Consider the following 19,730-nt stretch of genomic DNA (forward strand, 5'->3'; position numbering starts at 1 on the left):
AAATCCTTCTTCAAAAGCTCTTGGAAGCAAGCACCCTAAATTTCGTGTCTCTGATGGTTCACACCCAAACCCTAGCAACTAAGGAAACTTGAAAAGAGAGAGCGGGGAGAGGGGATATTTTCGGCTATTCTCATAAAAGGATGACTGGCCAAAAATATGAAGGGTTAAGGCCCTATTTATAGTTGCACTAGGAAACCCTAGAAACCCTAATTTGAATATAATACTATTATTTCAAATTAGGTAATTATCCAATATCCTTATTATCTTTAAGAGATATTCTAAAAACCCTAGAATATGCCTCCAAACCCGTCCACCACCTTAGGGATGGTTTTGGAACCCTTTTGTTCAACTATTTAACAATTACAACTTAGGTCTTTTCACTTAATTAATCTAAGTAATCCAAAATTAATTTTAGTTAGTTTCTGATTAATTTTTAATTAAATGATATTATTTCTAACTAATATAATATTCTCATAATATATTAATAAATTATTTATTGCTACTTATTAATCATATAATAAATCACTAAATCAGTATCTCTCTCTCTCTCTCTCTCTAAAAGTCACCATATTCAATTACTAAGTTTGAGGGCAACCCAAAAGGACATTTTTTTAATTCAAGTTTATACCAGTTTAGTTTTTGGCTTAGACACCTAATCTAATAAACTTATTATCGAAGAGTTTGGGTTCCATACTTCGGGGGTACGCGGCTGATTTTGATGGCGGAGGCACATAAGTCGAAGTTTTCTATTCATCCGGGTGCGAAAAAGATGTATAGAGACCTCCGACTTGATTTTTATTGGCCTTGCATGAAGCAGGACGTGACATGGTATGTGGAGAGATGCTTGACTTACAGTAAAGTCAAGGTCGAGCATCAACAACCTCACCACAAGATGAAGCCGTTGGGTGTCACCGTATGGAAAATGTAACAATTGGTAAAAATAGGAACGGTCGTACGATGCTATGTTTTGATTATTAAGCAATATGAGTATTTTATCAAGAATAGTTGAAGGAATTTAACCTCTTTTATTTAAATAAGTTATTGTGAAATATAAAACAAGTAGCTATTGATAAATTTCGTTATGATGTATGGCTACGAACCATCACCGGTTTGTGAAATTAGCATATAACATCATTTAAACGCAACAAACTTAATTTTTGTATCAACATTTCTCTAGTTGATAAGTAAGTTAGGTTCTATGTAAAACGTTTGCTTAATAGATGTGGAGAATCTAAATTTGACAAATATACGAACCAAAGTGACAAAACGTGTTTAACGATATGGTTAACCGGTTAAATGTCACGAAATTATACATTGGTCAATAAATTTTATATTTAAATAAATTAAAATATAAAATGAATCATTATAAGGTATAATCAGAATGTATTTAAGTGTTTTTGAATAAAAAGAATAAAACATAAACATTAAAGTTCAAATACACAAAAACTACATTGTTATTTTATACTAAGTATACATGTATGTATTTGTATATATGTATTATTATCTAGTGAATGACTAGTTAGGGGTCATGACTTAAAGTGATTTCATGTAAGTTTTATGATGTCTAAATCAATTAAGATAAGAGAATTGGTGGAGATAAGTGTCAACTTAATTAATAAGTGCTTAATCACTTAAGACATTTTACTAAGAATGCTTCTTAATCCCTCTTCTAATTTTCGAGATTAAGACCTTCCCTCTCCTTAACTAGAACTCCTAACTAACTAAATAACTAGTAGTTAGTTAGTTAACTAACCTTATCTCTAAGCAACCACCCAAGCAAGTGGCTAGACAAGATTATATCACTTAAACTCACATCTCATCACAAGCTAGTCTAGGTTTTGTCCCCTTATCCTCTTCCACTCTTTCCTCCTTCATATCCACCAAATTTCCTCTTCATTTTACCCTCATTTGACCAGCCAATACTCCAGGGAATTACTCTCAACCTTCATCTCATTTTCAAGCACAAGAACTTCCTTCCAAAGCCATCCAAACCATGAACTAAAGGGTTGTTGTCTCTTTTGTGTTTCAGCCACCATTTCACCCATATACACCTTCCTTTTGCTTGATATTTTTACCACCAAATACCCCTGGAAGTTACTTGTTATGATACTCAAAATTATTGATTCAAAACAGTGAGTAAACTACCCTTTTTCTTGCTCTTTTGCTGTGAAATTTTCGTGATAGCAACATAGCCAAAAGAGTGACTGTTTTGGAGCATCAAACCAACAACCAAAAGTTCATCTTCAACCTTCCATTCTTCAAGTATTCACATAAGGTGATTTCATACCCCTACATTTTTCATGTTTTCTTCAAGTTTTAAGGGGGGGAATACAAGTTCGAACACTAAACATAACTTAAATTTAAATGACAGCTTTCTATAGAAAAGTTGAGTCCTGTTCACGGACTTTTTTGACCATCTTAAACTTAATATCTTTCAAAACTGTACAATATGAAAATAGTTCAAGTTTATACCTTTCTAAGGACTACTCGCACGCATTCATACGATGTTTCTACAATTTATGGCGATTTTTATAAAATTGCCTGTCATTTTAGAAGTGATTTTGGACCAGTCTGTGAATATGCTCATTTTCACATTAGTTTGAGACCACTAAAAATCATAATAAAATTAGGAACAAAGTAGACTCATTTTATAAACTCTCAGAGGTGACGGATTCAGTTTTTGACTTACAATGATTTTTCTATGAGTTTTCTAAAAACAGGGACAGTAAAGGGTAAAACTGTCAAAAGTGGGTTATAGATTTATTAACACCTTCTAACATTTTTGAGCAATGTTTATACATTAAGGAAGTTAAAAACACAATCATTTAAATATGTTTAATTACAATTTTTACAAAAGTGATAAGTACAAAAAGGTCTTAGTATCAAACTTAAAGATTATTTCATGCAGAGTTTCTAATAAAAACGTAAGAATATGAACAACAATTACGAAACATACCAAATCATCTTTTAAAATATATACATATATATAACCATTTGCATATATATGTTTTGTTTACAAACTTGTCTTCTACATCAAAAATATACATATATAGTTTACGAAACTCTACTCCATTTGTATCCTGTTGAGCAAAGGGTAAAATATTGTCAAATGCATATCTAAAGATTCCACGTCGTTTTTCATAGCTATCCTAGTCTTAGGGGATGATCATTTATACAAACATTTTCACACGTAAATATGTTTTTATACTAAGTTTTGTGAGACATTAACTTCACGTACGTTCGAGTACACATTTCAAGTCCTGTATTATATACCAGAATCCCTTGGAGGGGGAGCATGGTGTTTGTGTATAGATCTATACGGGCTTGACAACCCCGCGCCCTGACTGTTAGCTACAGTCCACCATTTTGGGTGACAAACATCAGAACATTCCAACGCCTGAAGAACGTTGTGTATAGCCATTTCTAGTCAATAGCATGGTTATAAAACTCACATGGAGTATTAAAAACACATTGATTTATGGGGTTTTTCAGACGTATTGGAAATTTTATACGTACATACATTTTCTAGAAACAAACATTGGTCTTGAAAGAAGGCTACATTTATGCTAGTAGAAAATATAGGATTTTCTAGGAACAAACAAACAAGAACAAAACATTTCATTTCATACAAACATTGTCATTTAATACTTATGAAACTCACCAGCTTAAATGCTAATCTACTCTTTCAAAACTACTTGTATGTCCCAGGGATTCAGTAATTACAGGTAACAAACAGCTTTTGAAGAAGGGACGCTGTGGCGCCAGTTTAAATTCATATTTTGGCATCATATTGTAATTGGTTTTGAACATGTACCTTTTAACAATGTAAACTTTCAATTATATATATGATGGTTGTATTGCTTTCTTTACTATGTATTCATTTGTTACGTTACCACATGAAGTCATCCGCCCCCGAACGTTTCCGCCGTTCCGGTTTGGGGGTGTGACAGAAGAGATCACAATGGATTTTATCATGAAGCTACCGCTGACAACACGAGGGGTGGATTCAATTTGGGTCATTGTGGATGGATTGACCAAGAGTGCATATTTCATTCCTGTTTAGGAGAGCATATCTGTAGAGAAATTAGCAGATGTATATATCCATGAGGTGGTGGCACGTCATGGGGTCTCAATCTCAGTAGTTTATTATCTAAATGTTCGGTTCACTTCTAGGACCTGGAAGAGATTTCATGAGGATTTGGGTACACGACTAAACTTCATCACAACTTTTCATACATAGAATGATAGTCAGAGTGAGCGGACCATTCAGACTTTGGAAGATATGCTCCGAGCATATGTGTTGGATTTTGGCAGTAGCTGAGATTCATATCTTCCTTTGGATGAGTTTTCTTACTACAACGGCTATCACGCCAGTATTGATTGACCTCCTTTTGAGATGCTCTACGGAGGTGGTGCTCCCAACTACCGAGTTGATCCAGCAGGTGCACGGGAGATTGCAGATCGTGTAAAGCCGACATAAGAGTTATGTTGATAAGTGTCGATCAGATTTAGAGTTTCAAGTCAAAGATATGGTACTCATGAAGGTGTTTCCTTGGAAAGGTGGCATCCGGTTCAGAAATCGGGGCAAGATGGGCCCCATATATATTGGTCATTTTAGGGTTATTGCCCAGGTGGGCAGGGTTGCTTATCATTTGGAGCTACCTGAGGAGATCAGTCAGATTCACATCACTTTCCACGTATCTCAGTTGCGGAAATGTTTAGTCGATAATACCGCAGTGGTGTCCTTAAAGGATATTTAGGTGGACGAGCACCTGAACTACATAGAAAGATCAATGCCAATCCTCGATAGGAAGATGAATACTCTAAAACACATGGTGGTGAACCCGATAAATATGCAATGGAAGCACCGGAAGGGCTCTGAGTGGATGTGGGAGCCTGAGGATAAGATAAGGGAGCACTACCCATAGTTGTTTATAGTAACAGACTTCAAAGACGAGGTTTGATTCGAGTGGGGGAGAGTTGTAACACCCATTTTCCTTGGTATTTTTCATTTATGGCTTAAAATATGAAATGTTGGCAATTTTGGTCCTTACACGGTGTGTACCCAACGGTGTTGTAAAACTCGCCGAGTTGGCCGATTACTCCTCCGAGTACTCGCTACTCCCCCCTTGCCGAGGCGAGTTACATAATCCCGAGTACTCCCTGATCGGCCCCTTACGAACTGAGTAGTGTTGTGAAATTCGGTCAACTCGGTGATTAATATGTATAATATACTTAATGATTTATTATTTAACATACACACATGTGATTATTACTACATATATATCTTAAATTTTCTGTAATTATTCACGAAGTGAGACCATTATGTGTTTTTCATTTTTTGTGTATTCACATGTATCCAATTTTGTTATATATTTCAATCAACTTATGATTTTATCTTATGATTTTGACATATATAATTTCCCTAAAATTATTTCTACACAAATTTCCAAATCCGAGTACTCGCTACTCGGTAGTCGGCCGAACAGGTACCGAGTAACGAGTTCTACAACCTTGGTACCCAATAGGTACGTCGAGCGTAAGTCATTAAAAGGTGGAGAGGTTCTTTTGACTAAGCACGACATACTTACGTGGTATGCATGGTGTACCCACGTAGATCCCAAACCGTAATTTTTAGGTTTTGGAGCCTATTTAAAGGACCTTAAGCCCTTGAAACCTTCTTTACCTTTAGCCTCTACTCCCTCATTCTGTCATTTTGAACCCTAACTCTTGAAAGCTTGTTTTGGCCCGTTAGAGTGTTCTTGGTTCATTGTAGAAGAAGAAGGAGTTCATTATTGATGATTGGTGGGCTTGAAGCTTGTAGATCAAGATTTTTATCTCTATTTGCCAACTTCTAGAGATGTAAAGCTCACATATTTATGGATCTTTGGTTTAGATCTAGGCTAGGTTTAGTTTTGCACAACTTTTGGTCCCATGGTTTGGTTCTTGTGAGTAAAAGCTACTCCAGAGCTCAAGTTTTGTCACTTTATGTTGTTTTTATGGATCTTGAGTCATTAAAAGGAAGTCCTTGTTGTTATTTCCCACTCATGCAAGAGTTTGAAATTATTAAGGGGTGTTATGGAGTTAGGGTTAGGCGTTGGGCTCTTTTAAGCCATGCAAAAGCTTAAATTTGTCGACTTTATCGTTTAAGAACTTCCCCAATACTAAGATCTATAAGTTCGACGTTTGGTCTTAATGTATTAAGAGCTAAAAAGTGAATTTTGACAACCGATGGTTGTGTAGGGCTTAACCTCTGAGTACGTAGAGCGTAATGAGTTGTGCTCGTTTCTTTTTCTGTGAATACCCAGTATGTTGGGCGAAAGTATGGAGTATGCATGGCGTACTCCTTAAAGTCCATTTGGCTATTTTTGGGCCTTGGGCCATGTTTAATTAGGTGTAGTATGGGAAGGGTAAAATGGTATTTTACCCTAAGTAAGACAGAATAGGATTTGGAGCTTTAACTATGGGTTATTACCCCCAAATAGTAATTAGGGTTGGTTTGGATGTGTTCAATGTGAGGAGCCTTTGCATCAGCAGTGTGTATGTGATTCAGATATCATGGGATTTAGGTGAGTCTCCTCACAGTAATTGTGGGTCGAAGGCACCAATTTCGGTTCTTCTCGAAGTAATTGTGGGAAGTTCTTAGGGTTTCCGATATCAAAGGTGGGACCCCTGAAATGATTCAAGCATGTTACGCGATTCTTGCTTTGGTTCTTCCCGAAGGTCAAGTTCGATCTTGGACTGGTCCGGAGATAGAGATAGTCAAAGTAGTGGCTGACCTGGTGGTGGTGGCTCTTTCCCATACGGTGGTGCTTGAAGAATCTCAACTCGTGAGAGAAAAATTAGCAGAACAAAATCGAGCTTTACAACAAGCTAAACATAACGCCATGAGAGCTAGTCATGCAGGGAGCTTGTTTCAAAATTGTAATGATTAAAAGTTTGAGAATACATATGCATTCAATCATGGGTTTGCTTTCGCTCATTTTCCTGTAAGCATCGACACATATTTTACAGGCTTACCAGGTATCAAGTCACATAAGAATATTTTAAAACAGGAAAATGAGAGTTCATTCCCTTAATGTACAAAAAAAAAAGTTGTGTGACTTTTTAAAACAAACATGACAAGTTTGATGGGCTAATATGAAATTTCCCCCCAAATAAAACCAGAATATGAAGGTGTTTTCAAGTGAAGATCCAACTCAAGTTCTTTGATAGATTTTTAGAATGTTTTTCTTATTAAACCCCAATACATTCAGGTTTTTTGATAGATTTTTCAAATGTATTTCTTATTAAAACCTGATACATAAACATCAACCTATAAATATGTTTTTAAGTAAAGCTCAAGATCAAGTTCTTCAACAGATTTAAAAAAGTGCAAATACATCAACCTATAAGTGTGTTTCCCACTAATGGTTTTTTATTCTTCCCTTAGTTTTCCTTTTAAAGCTTTTTTCTTCTTTCTGTCATGTGAAGTAAAGAACAAGGGTTTAGCATCCAGGAAGAGAATCTCATTCATAAAAATGTTATAAGATTTAGTTTTACTAGAGTGGGTGGTTCAATCTATAACGAGGATGAAATTTGAAATCCATACAAAGAAACCACATTCATGATACTGACAAAGATGAAGATGAAACAACATGTATGCACTCAAAAATGAAGCAATAGCGGTAACAACTCTAGATCTTTTCGTTACTGAAGAATCTCAATCTTAAATCGATAAACACATAGCATGCCCAAATCTTGCATCATTCGAAGAACACATATGAAGATGATGAATAATTGAGAACACATATGATGATTTGGAAAATAAAGAACACTAAACCATGACTAGATTAATTTTCAAAAAAATTTATTGACTAATTGGTTTTAAGAATTCAATAAGTATTTAAAAAAAGTATTTGGAAATCTTAAAAATGTTTTTCGATATACTTCAAAAATAAGATTTCCAAAAGTATCTTTCAAAAGTGTTTTTGGCTTTTTAACTACAATAGCTTCAAAAATGAGATTTTTAGCCAAATGTTTTTAACTTATTGACTTAATAGTTTTTTCCACCATAAAAACTAATCCAAATTAAAAAAAAAAAAAAACAAACAAACAAACGCATTTTACAAATACCATACGTCACTGAACACTTTTGCCTAAAAATACTTTTGAAATTCAAAAAACAATCTCAAACAGCCCCTTAAATCTAAATCTAGAAAACAAACAACTTCATATGATAGGTGATATATCTCCGAATCCGTAACAAACAACTTCATATAGGTGATATATCTCCGAATCCGTGCCCATTAACCATTTCCCTTTAATATTTAATATTTATAGTTATAGCCCTTTAATTTGATCTTACTTACAGTTTATATCCTTCTCAGTTTCAAAAAAATACTTTTAGCCCCCTCTCTCCCTATATATATATATATATATATATATATATATATATATATATATATATATATATATATATATATACTCTCTCATTAATTTGATGAAAAAAACGTTTAGGACTTTTGAGTTATATTATTTGATATTTTAGAAAAAATTATATTTTTGGTCATATATATATATATATATATATATATATATATATATATATATATATAACAAAAAATATAATTTTTTCAAAAACAACAAATAGTATAATTCAAAAGTACTAAACGTTTTTTTTTCGTCAAATTAATATAAGTCAAATAAATATAAAAGATTAATAATGATATGTACTAAAAGCTTAATAAATAAAAGGTATTAACCTTAACTTCTATATAAATGTAAGGGGTGAATTTGAAAGTATTAAATTTATTAAAGAAATAAAATTGATATTGTAGAAACTATTATTATATTAAAGAAAAAGAGGAAATCAATCATAAATATATATTAAGTGATTTTAATTTTTCTAATAAAATAAAAATATTTCTATATTTTTTATTTAAAAGTATTATTAAATTATCTATAAATAAACTAAATAATATTTTAGTAAATAAGTTTAACAATATTTTAGTAAATAAGTTTAATTATTAAAAGTATCAATGATAAGTAAAAAGTATCAATGATTAGTAAAAAGTATATAATCATTAATTTAATTAGTTAAAGTAATAATTATAGGGTATGAATAAGTGAAAATGGAGTAGAGATAAATGAATGCTTGATTAATAATGTTGGTGTGGTGTGTATCCAGAAATCAATATAATTAATGGGTGTGTACATCTTATTTGTTTGTTTACAAACATTTAAAACTCTAACAACTTTTTTATTGACTACCAATTTTTTTATTGACTACCGATTTTTGATCAATATTTTTTTGTCGATGAAAAAAATACTACTTTTGGAATACAAACGACACCTAACTTATATGCCATGTTTTGAAAACCGGACCAGACCGGGTCAAAAAACCGGTATTTGTTTGAACCGGTGAAAACCGATAAAAACCGGTCAGTAAAAACCGGTCCGGTTGAACCGGTAAAACCGGAAATTTTAAAAAATATTTATTTTTTTCATTTTTTGTATTTTTTATATAATTAAATATAATTATAACATCATCCGGTTTTTCCGGTTTTTGAGACCGGTCCGACCGGTTGGACCACTTGAACCATCGAACCAGTAAGACGACCGGTTCGATCTCCGGTCTGGTTTTCAAAACCTTGCTTATATGAAAATCATTGATTAGTTGCCTCCTTTGTGAAACGATGGTGAACAACTACTACATAAATACATAAAATTCCAACCGCAATTATACAAATTTTTGTATCAGATAAATATCATATTGTGTGAAGAGCAAATGATTTGCGTACTAGTGTCCTTCCTCTAAACATTATATGACCAATCAAAAGTAGTCAAAAGTTTCTAAAATGGATCGGTTTACTAACAAGAGAACATTGATATTAACTCAAATAACATTTTTAATCAACAAATCAAACTACATTATATTTCAAGGTGTTTGGCACGAGTTGGATCGAACATACGACCCAAACATTTATTTTCCAATTTATTACAAAATATATATACAAACATAAATTACTTAAAGTTACAAAAATACATTGAACTAAGAACATATACAAATATCGCTATTGTTTTTTCTAAATCTACTCAACTCAAACATGTAACTTTCAAACAAAGAACGATCTTGGACATGACCTTGTTATTCAAAACCACTCATTAAAGTTTCGAGGTTTCTCTTTTAACATTTGTACGAATGATAAATTTGCCAAATAGAATAAACCACGAGAAAATATCAACACCATTCCTCCTTTGACTCGGTACTCACGTTAAATTTTGACTGGCTAAAACTTCGTACTATATTAACCATACAGTTATAACCAAGTTAAAATTAAAAAAAAAAAAAAAAAAAAAAAAAAAAAAAAAAAAAAAAAAAGATTAAAAAAAATACTGTGGAATCATTTCTTGATTGCAGTTTTACCTAAACCCGTAAAATCGTCTCACTTCTCACTCCTCGTCGATATGAATTTTCCACGCACACATATAGATCGAGGTATGTTGCTTCGTCTTCTACATTATTGATCGATTATACGTTTTTCTAATTCAGCAAAGTTATTTACTGATTTGTTAATTTTAGTTGCATTTCCTTTTCTTCTATTATATTTTGCTATATGTGAGAATCAGTTTTTAAATGTTGATAATTTTAGATGCATTTCCTTTTCTTCTATTATATTTAGATTTGCATGCTATCGGAATGATGTTTTGGAGAATTTCTTTCATGAAATTAGGTGTCCTACCTTAACATTTCATTATTTACTAGTGAATTCAATAAAACCAACATAATGGAAAAGGTTAACAATAACATCAATAATGATTTACACTCCATCTATTTATAAAATCCTAAAAGAAAACAACAAAAGGTAAAAAAGATTCTTGTTTCACATAAAAAGTAGAAAAACAATTCACATTTAACAAAGAAACAAACAAAACCCTTTTTTTTACCTTGGTTTTGCACCACCATTTTCTTCAACAGTATTGACCGGAGTTGACGCCCCACTTTTTTTAGAGCTACTGGTTCCAGTAATAGTCCGGCCCATAAACTTCCCAGCCTTACTGAGCCCACTACCAACCGCCCCAAGCCCACTTCCAACAAGCCCAACACCCGCCCCAACCCCAGCCCCAACTCCACTACCCACAAACCCAACCCCGGACCCCACCAACCCCGCAGCTCCATCAATCGCATCCATTGTACTTCCGATTATACCCTCGGCTTTAAGTCTCTTTTTCTCTTCAAGTATCCTCTTCTCTTCTTCTATAGCAAGATCTTGCTCTTCTTTTGTAAACTCATGGTATTTCACCTGTATTTAAAATTATTACTAAATTATATATGTGTTGACTATTTGACCATTTTGACTATTTGACTATTTACCTTGACTGTGAGAGTTCCTCTATCTTTCTTATCTTTGATCTTGAGCATATCGAGTGAAGGTTGAAGTTTCAATTCAATTTCATTTTCAATTTCTGGTTGAATGCCAATTAGAGATAATTTTGCAATTCCCAAACGCTTGTCTTGCCCAATATCTTCATCCAGAACCTGTTTGGAATTGGATTACACCATTTTTTATTATAAAAACTAAAAAATAAAAAAGATTAAAAAAAAAAGATTTTATTATATAACCTCGAGAATAGCGGATTGGGTTTCCTTGTCTTCTACAATCAACTGAAGTACATGATTCCAAACAGGGTTCAAGTTGTTATCTACAGCTTTTGTTTTGAATTTTTCAAGTGGACGAATAAAAGCAGTGACATAAGGATCAGATTTTCCAATCATTTCCATATTTTTTAAATTTGTTGCCTTCACAATTGTTAATGTCAGTTGCCCTTGTGGCTTCAGCTCCAGATCACTGCATAAAAATATTCAAACACCAAATCCAAATTAGACATAATTGATTAATGGAATGGAATGGAATCATGAATTCCGATTCCAATATTGTACCTTGTATCCACACCTACACCACCAATGGGAACAACAATTCTGTGGGGCCATTGAAGCATATCTGAAACTATTGTATTTACAGTGTCCTACAAAAATCAAACAACATGTTAACATTTATAAAAATAGATAAATGATTAGTCAAAAAATGAAAAAGAAACTTACATCAATCATATCAGAAAGTCCAGGCATGGCAGTTAAACTTCCACCAATAGCCTTCAATGTATAATCAATTCTTGGCTTTGGCTGAAATTTTTATAAAAAAAAAAATTATTAGAACAAAAAAAAAAGGAATCATTAATTCATGAATTTAAGAATTCATAAATCATACCTCAGAAAGTAAAGCAACAACAACAGCAGAAATGCAAGGGATTTCCTCACAGAGTTGGAAAATAACACGAACAACTGTAAAAACTTGTAGATCTTTCAGCTGTAGAACACACGTAATTTGATTCAAAAACATTATGAAAGAATCTGAATAATTAAATAAATAAATAAATAAATACCTGAATAGGTAAATTAGCAACAAGTGCAGCTTCAACTCCTAAAACAATATTTGGATCACCACCCCAACGCAAATCTATGTCCATTGTTATTTGACCTTTTTTAAGGCTTTGAACACGGATACCTGCATGTTTTAAGTATTTATATAAACTTTGAAAAAATTATAAATTTAAGTCATATATATAAAATATAATGATACCTTCAATCTTTGGTGCTACAGTTCCAAGAGAGAGTTTATTGAACTTCAATGATGTAATTCCAGGTGGGCGATAATCTTCCAATAAAGGCTCAACAGAATCTTTAATTATTATACGAGCTGCCTATAAATGTAGGAATTAAGAAAATTAGATATAGTCAACCTAAGAAGATAATACATATACAAATTATAAATAATGAGTACTCAAGATAACTTACTTCTTCAACATATGGCCAGAGTTTGCTCAATTGTTTATTCAGCCATTTCACCTGAAATATGAAGCTACAAAGATGAGACACGTTCACTAAAAATACAATTAAGAGTTGGGTTGAAGAATAACGGAAAAATTATCTTTGAAGACTTCTGTAAAAAGTTGAGGAGAGATGAAACTAATTCTTAAGTTGCAGCTGATTATGTACATAGTGAAAGTGAAAGTACTAACCTGTTCATAAACAGGGAAAGATATCCATTCTGGAAAGTTGTCACCACAGATTTTCTTCAAATCATCTCTGTTGAGACATCCAAGAAGTTTTATGTCAACTGCCTGAGGAAAAAACAAGTTATCTTTCAGTATGCTGAATAACATTCATCTCAAAAGAAAGCTACTAAGTCAAGATGATGATCATCATCTAGATTCTATAGTCAATGCAATTTCAATTTTATGCTATTATATCATGTCAACATAAATCTCAAGTTGTATGTGGATCACCAAGAATAACATGCTCTAGTAGTGCAGAAGCATACAATATTATCAGGTTTAGTTCAAGAAGCATGGAAACTCAGAAGCTATAAAATCACCATCTATGAACAGTGGAGCAGCGAATAATGCTCTATCTTTCTTTAAATCAGTATACAATGTCCCCTTCTTTGAGATCCTATCACAAGCTAATAGAGTCAACAAGAAAAAGAAACCCCTGAAAACCGATTTCTTGTTCACAGTCTATGATCACTGAAACATCTAATTGCAGTCATACAGCTCTTGCGATGGTAAATTAAGTAATAATTACATATTACATTAAACCCTAACATCAACCAAATCACGAAAATCAGTAGTGAAAGTAAAACCCTAACAATCAAATTGATTAATCAGAACCAGACGAAGATATCAAAGAACCCAAACAATCGATTTACCTTGGCAATTCGTTTACTGCTTCGATATCTCATCATCTGCCGCCAACCAGCCATAATCGCAATCCCAAATACAGTCCCCATCAGTATTCCAGAAATCAACCCCATTTTGTATCAACTTCAACTCTCCCAAAACAGAACTACAATCAACAAAACATCCAACCAGCTACAGGTTCAAGTTTCAACTTGAGAGAGAGAGAGAGAGAGAGAGAGAGAGACGAGTGATTACCGTTTGATATTGAAGGTAGATGAAATCTCCAGTATCTGGATGTAGTTTCTCTCTCTAAAAGTCGCAATCGGTTTCGTTGTTTGGGTCGCGTTGTTACCCCCACAACTAGTGAAGGATTGCTTTTACAGATGAATAATAATAATGGGGGAAATGGGGTCGGTGTGTAACCCGATTGCTTGCTTGACTTGAAGAAACTGTGATGAATTTGAGAGAGAAAGAGAAAGAGAAAGAGAGAGGTGAATCAGTAAATGTAACGTTCAATTCTTGCCTTGGTCTATCCGTTACTTGTTTAGCTACCAACTAAATTCTCGATTACAAGATATTTTCTATTTTTATCTTCTTATATAATTTTGTTATTTTTTATTTGTATCATTATCAAAAGAGGTATCTTTTATATTTTGGAATAAAGCCTTTAAAAAATCTGATAATTAATTTTTTGATTTATTAGAACTCACTTAAAAGTAGAATAATTTTCAATTAATGTAGTTTTTTGTGTAAAGATATTTTGATATATAGGTTTTCTTTTATATAACTTGAAATAAATATATAATATTGTGTAAAGATATAATGATATATAGGTTTTCAACGTTTATTTAACATAATTCACTAAATTTATAAAATGTTTTATACAAATATTATATATAAGCTCATAATACAAACACATTTTTCCCAACATCTTCATTTCTTATATCATTTGAGGACAAAGAAACAGAAGGTTTTCAAGAACATACATAAAAACCTCACTACAAAAATCCTATTCTACTCTCGTAACAAAACACTCAAGCTCTAATCTAAAATGATTATCAGATATGAATGAACAAGACGCAATATATCAGAATATGAAGAATGATCAAGAAAAATACAACAGATCTAGTTCTCGATCTATTTGATCTGTAAGAAAACCCTAACAGAAGAAGCTAACAGAAGGAGCTTGTATCAAGAGATAAGAATGAGATGAAAATATCTAGACGATCTGATCTCTTCCCACTCTCTCTCTTCTTTTATACCTCATATCATTGAAATGGATCTAACCCGACCCAGTTTTAGGTCCGCGCCTTTTTTACCTTCACACCTGCATTCACTTATATACAATATGTATATATATACGTATAAAAATAAATATAAGATTGTATATTAATTCATAATATTTTCAACATCCCCCCTCAATCGAAATATTTATTTTTCACTTTTAAAAACATCAACAATACCCATTTTCTTAATTAGAAAATCATGCTGTTTTATAGTTAAAGATTTTGTTAAAATGTCTGCAGTTTGTTCAGAAGAACAAATTTTAACCAATTTTATCACTCCATTAGAAATCTTTTCTCTAATAAAATGCAAGTCAATTTCAAAATGTTTTGTTCTCTCATGAAACACGGGATTTAAGGCCAATTTGATAGTTGACTCATTATCACAAAAAACTGAAACAGGAATTAAATCTTTAATTTCTAATTCAAACAAAATTTTTAAAATCCAAATTATTTCACAAGTAATAGACCTTAAAGCTCTATATTCAGCTTCAGTAGAGGATCTAGAAACAGTAGATTGTTTCTTACTCTTCCAGGAAATTAAACAGTTATTAAAATAAATCAAATATCCAGACACTGATTTCCTTGTAATCGCGCACTTAGCCCAGTCAGCATCTACAAACCCTTTAAGCTCAAACTTATCAAATTTGGTTATAACTACTCCTCTTCCAGGACTGTTTTTTAGATATCTTAAAAGTCTAAAAGCAAGTTTTAGATGAGACTTTTTAGGTCTATGCATGAACTGACTAAGTACCTGGACAGCATATGAAATATCTGGTCTAGTAATTGTCAAATATATCAATTTACCAATGAGTTTCTGAAACTCAGTTCCAAGATCTTTAATTAAGAACTGAGTTTTCATAAAATCCTTAACTTTCTGCAATTCATGTTCACAACTTCCAGTCAAAATAATATCATCTACATATACAAGCAATACAGTTAATGACCCTTCAAATTTCCTCACAAATAATGAATAGTCACTTATACTTTGCTTAAAACCAAACATAAACAAGGAAGAACAGAGTTTTTCATTCCACTTTCTAGGAGCTTGTTTCAAATCATACAAAGATTTTGTAAGTTTACAAACCCTAGAATCACCAATAGAAAAATATCCAGGAGGAAGAGACATATAAACATCTTCAGTTAAGTCACCATATAAAAATGCATTATTAATATCTAACTGATATAATGGCCAAGAATTTTGTACAGATAGAGAAACAATTATTCTTACAGTCACAATTTTTGCAACAGGAGAGAAAGTTTCTTCAAAATCAATTCCTTCCCTTTGATTATACCCTTTAGCTACTAAACGAGCCTTATATCTTTCTACTTCACCATTAGACTTGTATTTAATTTTAAAAACCCACTTACAACCTATTGGTTTTCTGTTCTTAGGTAAACACGTAATTTCCCAGGTATTATTTCTATGGAGAGCTTCCATCTCTTCATTCATAGCTTTAACCCAATTTGGATCAGTTAAAGCTTCCTTATAATCTTTAGGCTCAACAGTTTTATTTAAATTTGAAATAAAACATTTAGTATTATTGTCTAAAGAAGAATAATTAACAGTTCTTTCTATTCCATATTTATATTTGCCTTCAACAACGTAATCTGAAAACTTTACAGGCATATGAGACTCACGTCTAGACCTAGAAGAACCTAAAGACTGTTCAACAGAAGGGATTAAGGGTAACGGACTACTTTCCTCAGAAATGTTAGAAGAAGAAGGAACAAAATCAACAGAAGGAGGCACAACTGCCTCGCCACTACGATTAATATCATTATTAGGATTGACATTATCCAGGTGAATGGCTGCATCAATACCATCCAGCTGTGATTCTACTCTCAGCTCATCAAGATTAATAGAATCATTTAAGTATTCATTAGTATCAAACTCATCATAGGAAAATGGATCATTAGGGCCAAAATCAGAAAAAAAATTTGTCAACATTAGTTGACTTCAATTTATATGGAAAAACAGATTCATAAAATTTCACATCCCTGGACATAAAAGAAGTATTAGTATCAAGACTAAGAAGTTTATAAGCCTTTTTATCAGAAGAATACCCTAATAAAATGCACTTTTCAGCACGTTCAGAAAACTTATCAGAAACATTTTGTTTAACAGCAAAACAAAGACAACCAAAAACTCTCAAATGATCAAAAACAGGTGTTCTTTTATAAACAAGTTCATAAGGAGATAATCCATTTAAAACTGATGTAGGCATTCTATTTATCAAAAAAACTGAAGTTAAAACAGCATCTCCCCAATATTTTATAGGAACAGCTGCCTGAAACAAAAGTGATCTTGCAACATTAAGGATGTGTCTGTGCTTCCTTTCCACAACTCCATTTTGTTGTGGAGTGTAAGCACAGGAAGTCTGATGAATAATACCTCTTTCAACACAAAAGTATTTCATTTGATTATTCACAAACTCAGTACCATTATCAGATCTCACAACCTTAATATTAACATTAAACTGATTTAGTAAAATATTCACAAAGATCTTAAAGCAATCAAAAACTTCACTTTTAGATTTCAAAAGAAAAACCCAAGTAGCCCTTGAGAAATCATCCACAATAGTCAGAAAAAACTTAAACCCTTCTACAGAAGATAGTCTATAGGGACCCCAAACATCTAAGTGAATTAATTCACCCAACTGAGTTGAACTATGTTGACTAAGTGAGAAAGACTCCCTAGTCTGTTTAGCCCTATGACAGACATCACAAGGAGGAAGAGACTCATTTCCTAGTTTCAATTTATCTTTTAAAATATTTAAAGCCTGATTAGCAGGATGACCTAATCTACTATGCCAAGTTAACTTCGAAACACAACACTTAGAATTAGTTAGATTTACTGAATTACCTGAGGGAACATGATCTAGGTAATATAACCCCCCAGATTCTCTACCATTCTCCACCATCTTCTTTGATAGTGAATCCTGAATTTTACAATTATGTTCAGAGAAAATAATTTCACATCCATTATCCTTACACAGTTTATGTACAGACAAAAGGTTAACACTAAAGTCTGGCACAGCAAAAACATCAAATAAAGTAAGATTAGAAGACAATTGAACATTCCCAATCTTATTTATTTTAGCAGAAGAACCATTTGGATGTTTTACAACACATCCACAGTGTCTTGGAGTTGTGATTCTGAGCCTATCATATGTTGATTTGCTCCAGAATCAACAATCCAACTTTGAGATTTATTTGGAGTAACACAAGAGTTAAAACAATATGTTGTTGTTGTTGTTGTACCTGCCATATTTGCAGCAGCAGGTACATCCTCACTAGCAGAATTCTCATTTATGAGACGAAGAAACTTTGAATATTGTTCACTAGTAAGATAATGACATTCACTACCACAAACAGACTCAGAAGCAACCACAGAACTGCTGTTAGGACCAACAGAAGAAGAATTCACAGAAACAGATTTATTTTGATTATTATTTCCATTTATTTGTTTAAAATCCTTTGGATATCCAATCAATTTAAAACACTTTTCTATTGTATGACCTTTAAGATTACAGTGCTTACACTGTAATCCTTGATTTCTGAATCTATTTTGACCTTGACCTCTTTTAAAATCAGTAACCTTACTATTAAAGACAGACACTTGAGGTTTTGAAGAACTAACAAAACTCAAAGAACCATTCTTTTGAAGAGACTCTTCTCTAGAGAGAATTGAGAAAGCAGTTTTAACAGCAGGCAATGGTTCCATTAAAAGAATGTGACTTTTAACCTGATTATATACATCATCAAGGCCACTTAAAAATTGCATTAATTTCATCATTTTAGAATGATCATTTAGTTTATTTGCAGCCTCACAAACACATTCAGACAAACTCGTCAAACCATCAAACTCTTTCCATAAAGAATCAAGTTTGTTATAATAGTCTGAAAGAGAAGAACCACTTTGTTTTAAAGTGTTTATTTGCTGATGAATATTAAAAATTACAGAACCATCAGCCTTATTATAGGTTTCAAACAACTCATCCCAAATATCTTTAGCATTATCAGAATAAACATGACTAGCATATATTGGTTCAGATATAGATCCTAATAACCAATTACACACAACAGCATTCACACGTTCGCATTTAGATTTTTTAGTTTCATCAGTTTTTTCAAGAACAATAGTTCCATCCACAAAACTCAATTTATTTCTAGCTTTAAGGCCTCTAGTCATTGCACTACGCCATAAACGAAAATTTTCATTACCAGTCAATTTGATAGTTATTATGGAAGTGACTGCATTATCAGATGGATGTATGTATAAGGGATCATCAAAGTCAACTGGAGAATCCTTAGGGACACCACTTCCCTCAGGTGTATCTCCAGCCATAACAGATCACAAAACAATACCAATTAAAAAAACAAGACAAGAAAATGTCGAACAGGTAAAGAACAAAAAACAACACTTGTGTTGGCTTAAAGTCCAGATGGTCACCACAGTTTGTCGGGGCCCAAGACAACCAAAGCACAAGGTGAACGAAAAAAAGATCAACAGCAAATTTCAGACAACAACTAAACGATGTACCAGATCTTGTACATCTACAACCAAAAAGAGAAAGGGAATAAGAAAACCTCACAGTGCTTAAGGCAACTTGTTTGTTTACGAAAATCGACTCCCTGAATCTTTTACTCAACGGGTTTATCGGTGATGAAATCCGACCCCAAAGAGAAGATTAGAGGGATTAATCGATAACTGATACTTGT

The 19,730-nt window shown here is 32.7% G+C and overlaps 1 protein-coding gene across 2 annotated transcripts; it reads right to left on the bottom strand.

Moving 5' to 3' along the window:
* Positions 1–10,767: 10,767 nt before the first annotated feature.
* NTMC2T4 (Calcium-dependent lipid-binding (CaLB domain) family protein) lies at positions 10,768–14,231 on the bottom strand. 2 transcript variants are annotated; one of them, XM_079038904.1, is made up of 12 exons: positions 13,978–14,231; positions 13,752–13,888; positions 13,063–13,164; positions 12,839–12,889; positions 12,624–12,744; positions 12,427–12,548; positions 12,252–12,350; positions 12,086–12,166; positions 11,924–12,009; positions 11,606–11,831; positions 11,357–11,521; positions 10,768–11,285 (listed from the first exon to the last, which is right to left on the bottom strand). In XM_079038904.1, the coding sequence occupies exons 2-12, from the start codon at positions 13,854–13,856 to the stop codon at positions 10,926–10,928; spliced, it is 1,518 nt and encodes a 505-aa protein (XP_078895030.1). In that variant the 5' UTR covers positions 13,857–13,888; positions 13,978–14,231; the 3' UTR covers positions 10,768–10,925. The 2 variants fall into 2 exon arrangements, with proteins under 2 accessions (XP_078895030.1, XP_078895031.1); XM_079038905.1 differs by lacking the exon at positions 13,978–14,231 and having other exon boundaries at positions 13,752–13,971.
* Between the last annotated feature and the right edge of the window lie 5,499 nt (positions 14,232–19,730).

Source organism: Lactuca serriola, chromosome 4, assembly GCF_051521515.1.
Source record: "Lactuca serriola cultivar US96UC23 chromosome 4, Lser_US96UC23_V15, whole genome shotgun sequence".
Classification (NCBI taxonomy): Eukaryota; Viridiplantae; Streptophyta; class Magnoliopsida; order Asterales; family Asteraceae; genus Lactuca; species Lactuca serriola.

What these genes read in the sequence shown, in the direction of transcription:
- NTMC2T4 (XM_079038904.1), bottom strand. Translation starts at nt 13,856, where the DNA reads ATGGGGTTGATTTCTGGAATACTGATGGGGACTGTATTTGGGATTGCG. An exon ending in TTGCTAATTTACCTATTCAG is followed by an intron (nt 12,351 to 12,426) that starts GTATTTATTTAT and finishes TGTGTTCTACAG; the next exon opens with CTGAAAGATCTACAAGTTTT. An exon ending in GACTTTCTGATATGATTGAT is followed by an intron (nt 12,010 to 12,085) that starts GTAAGTTTCTTT and finishes TGATTTTTGTAG; the next exon opens with GACACTGTAAATACAATAGT.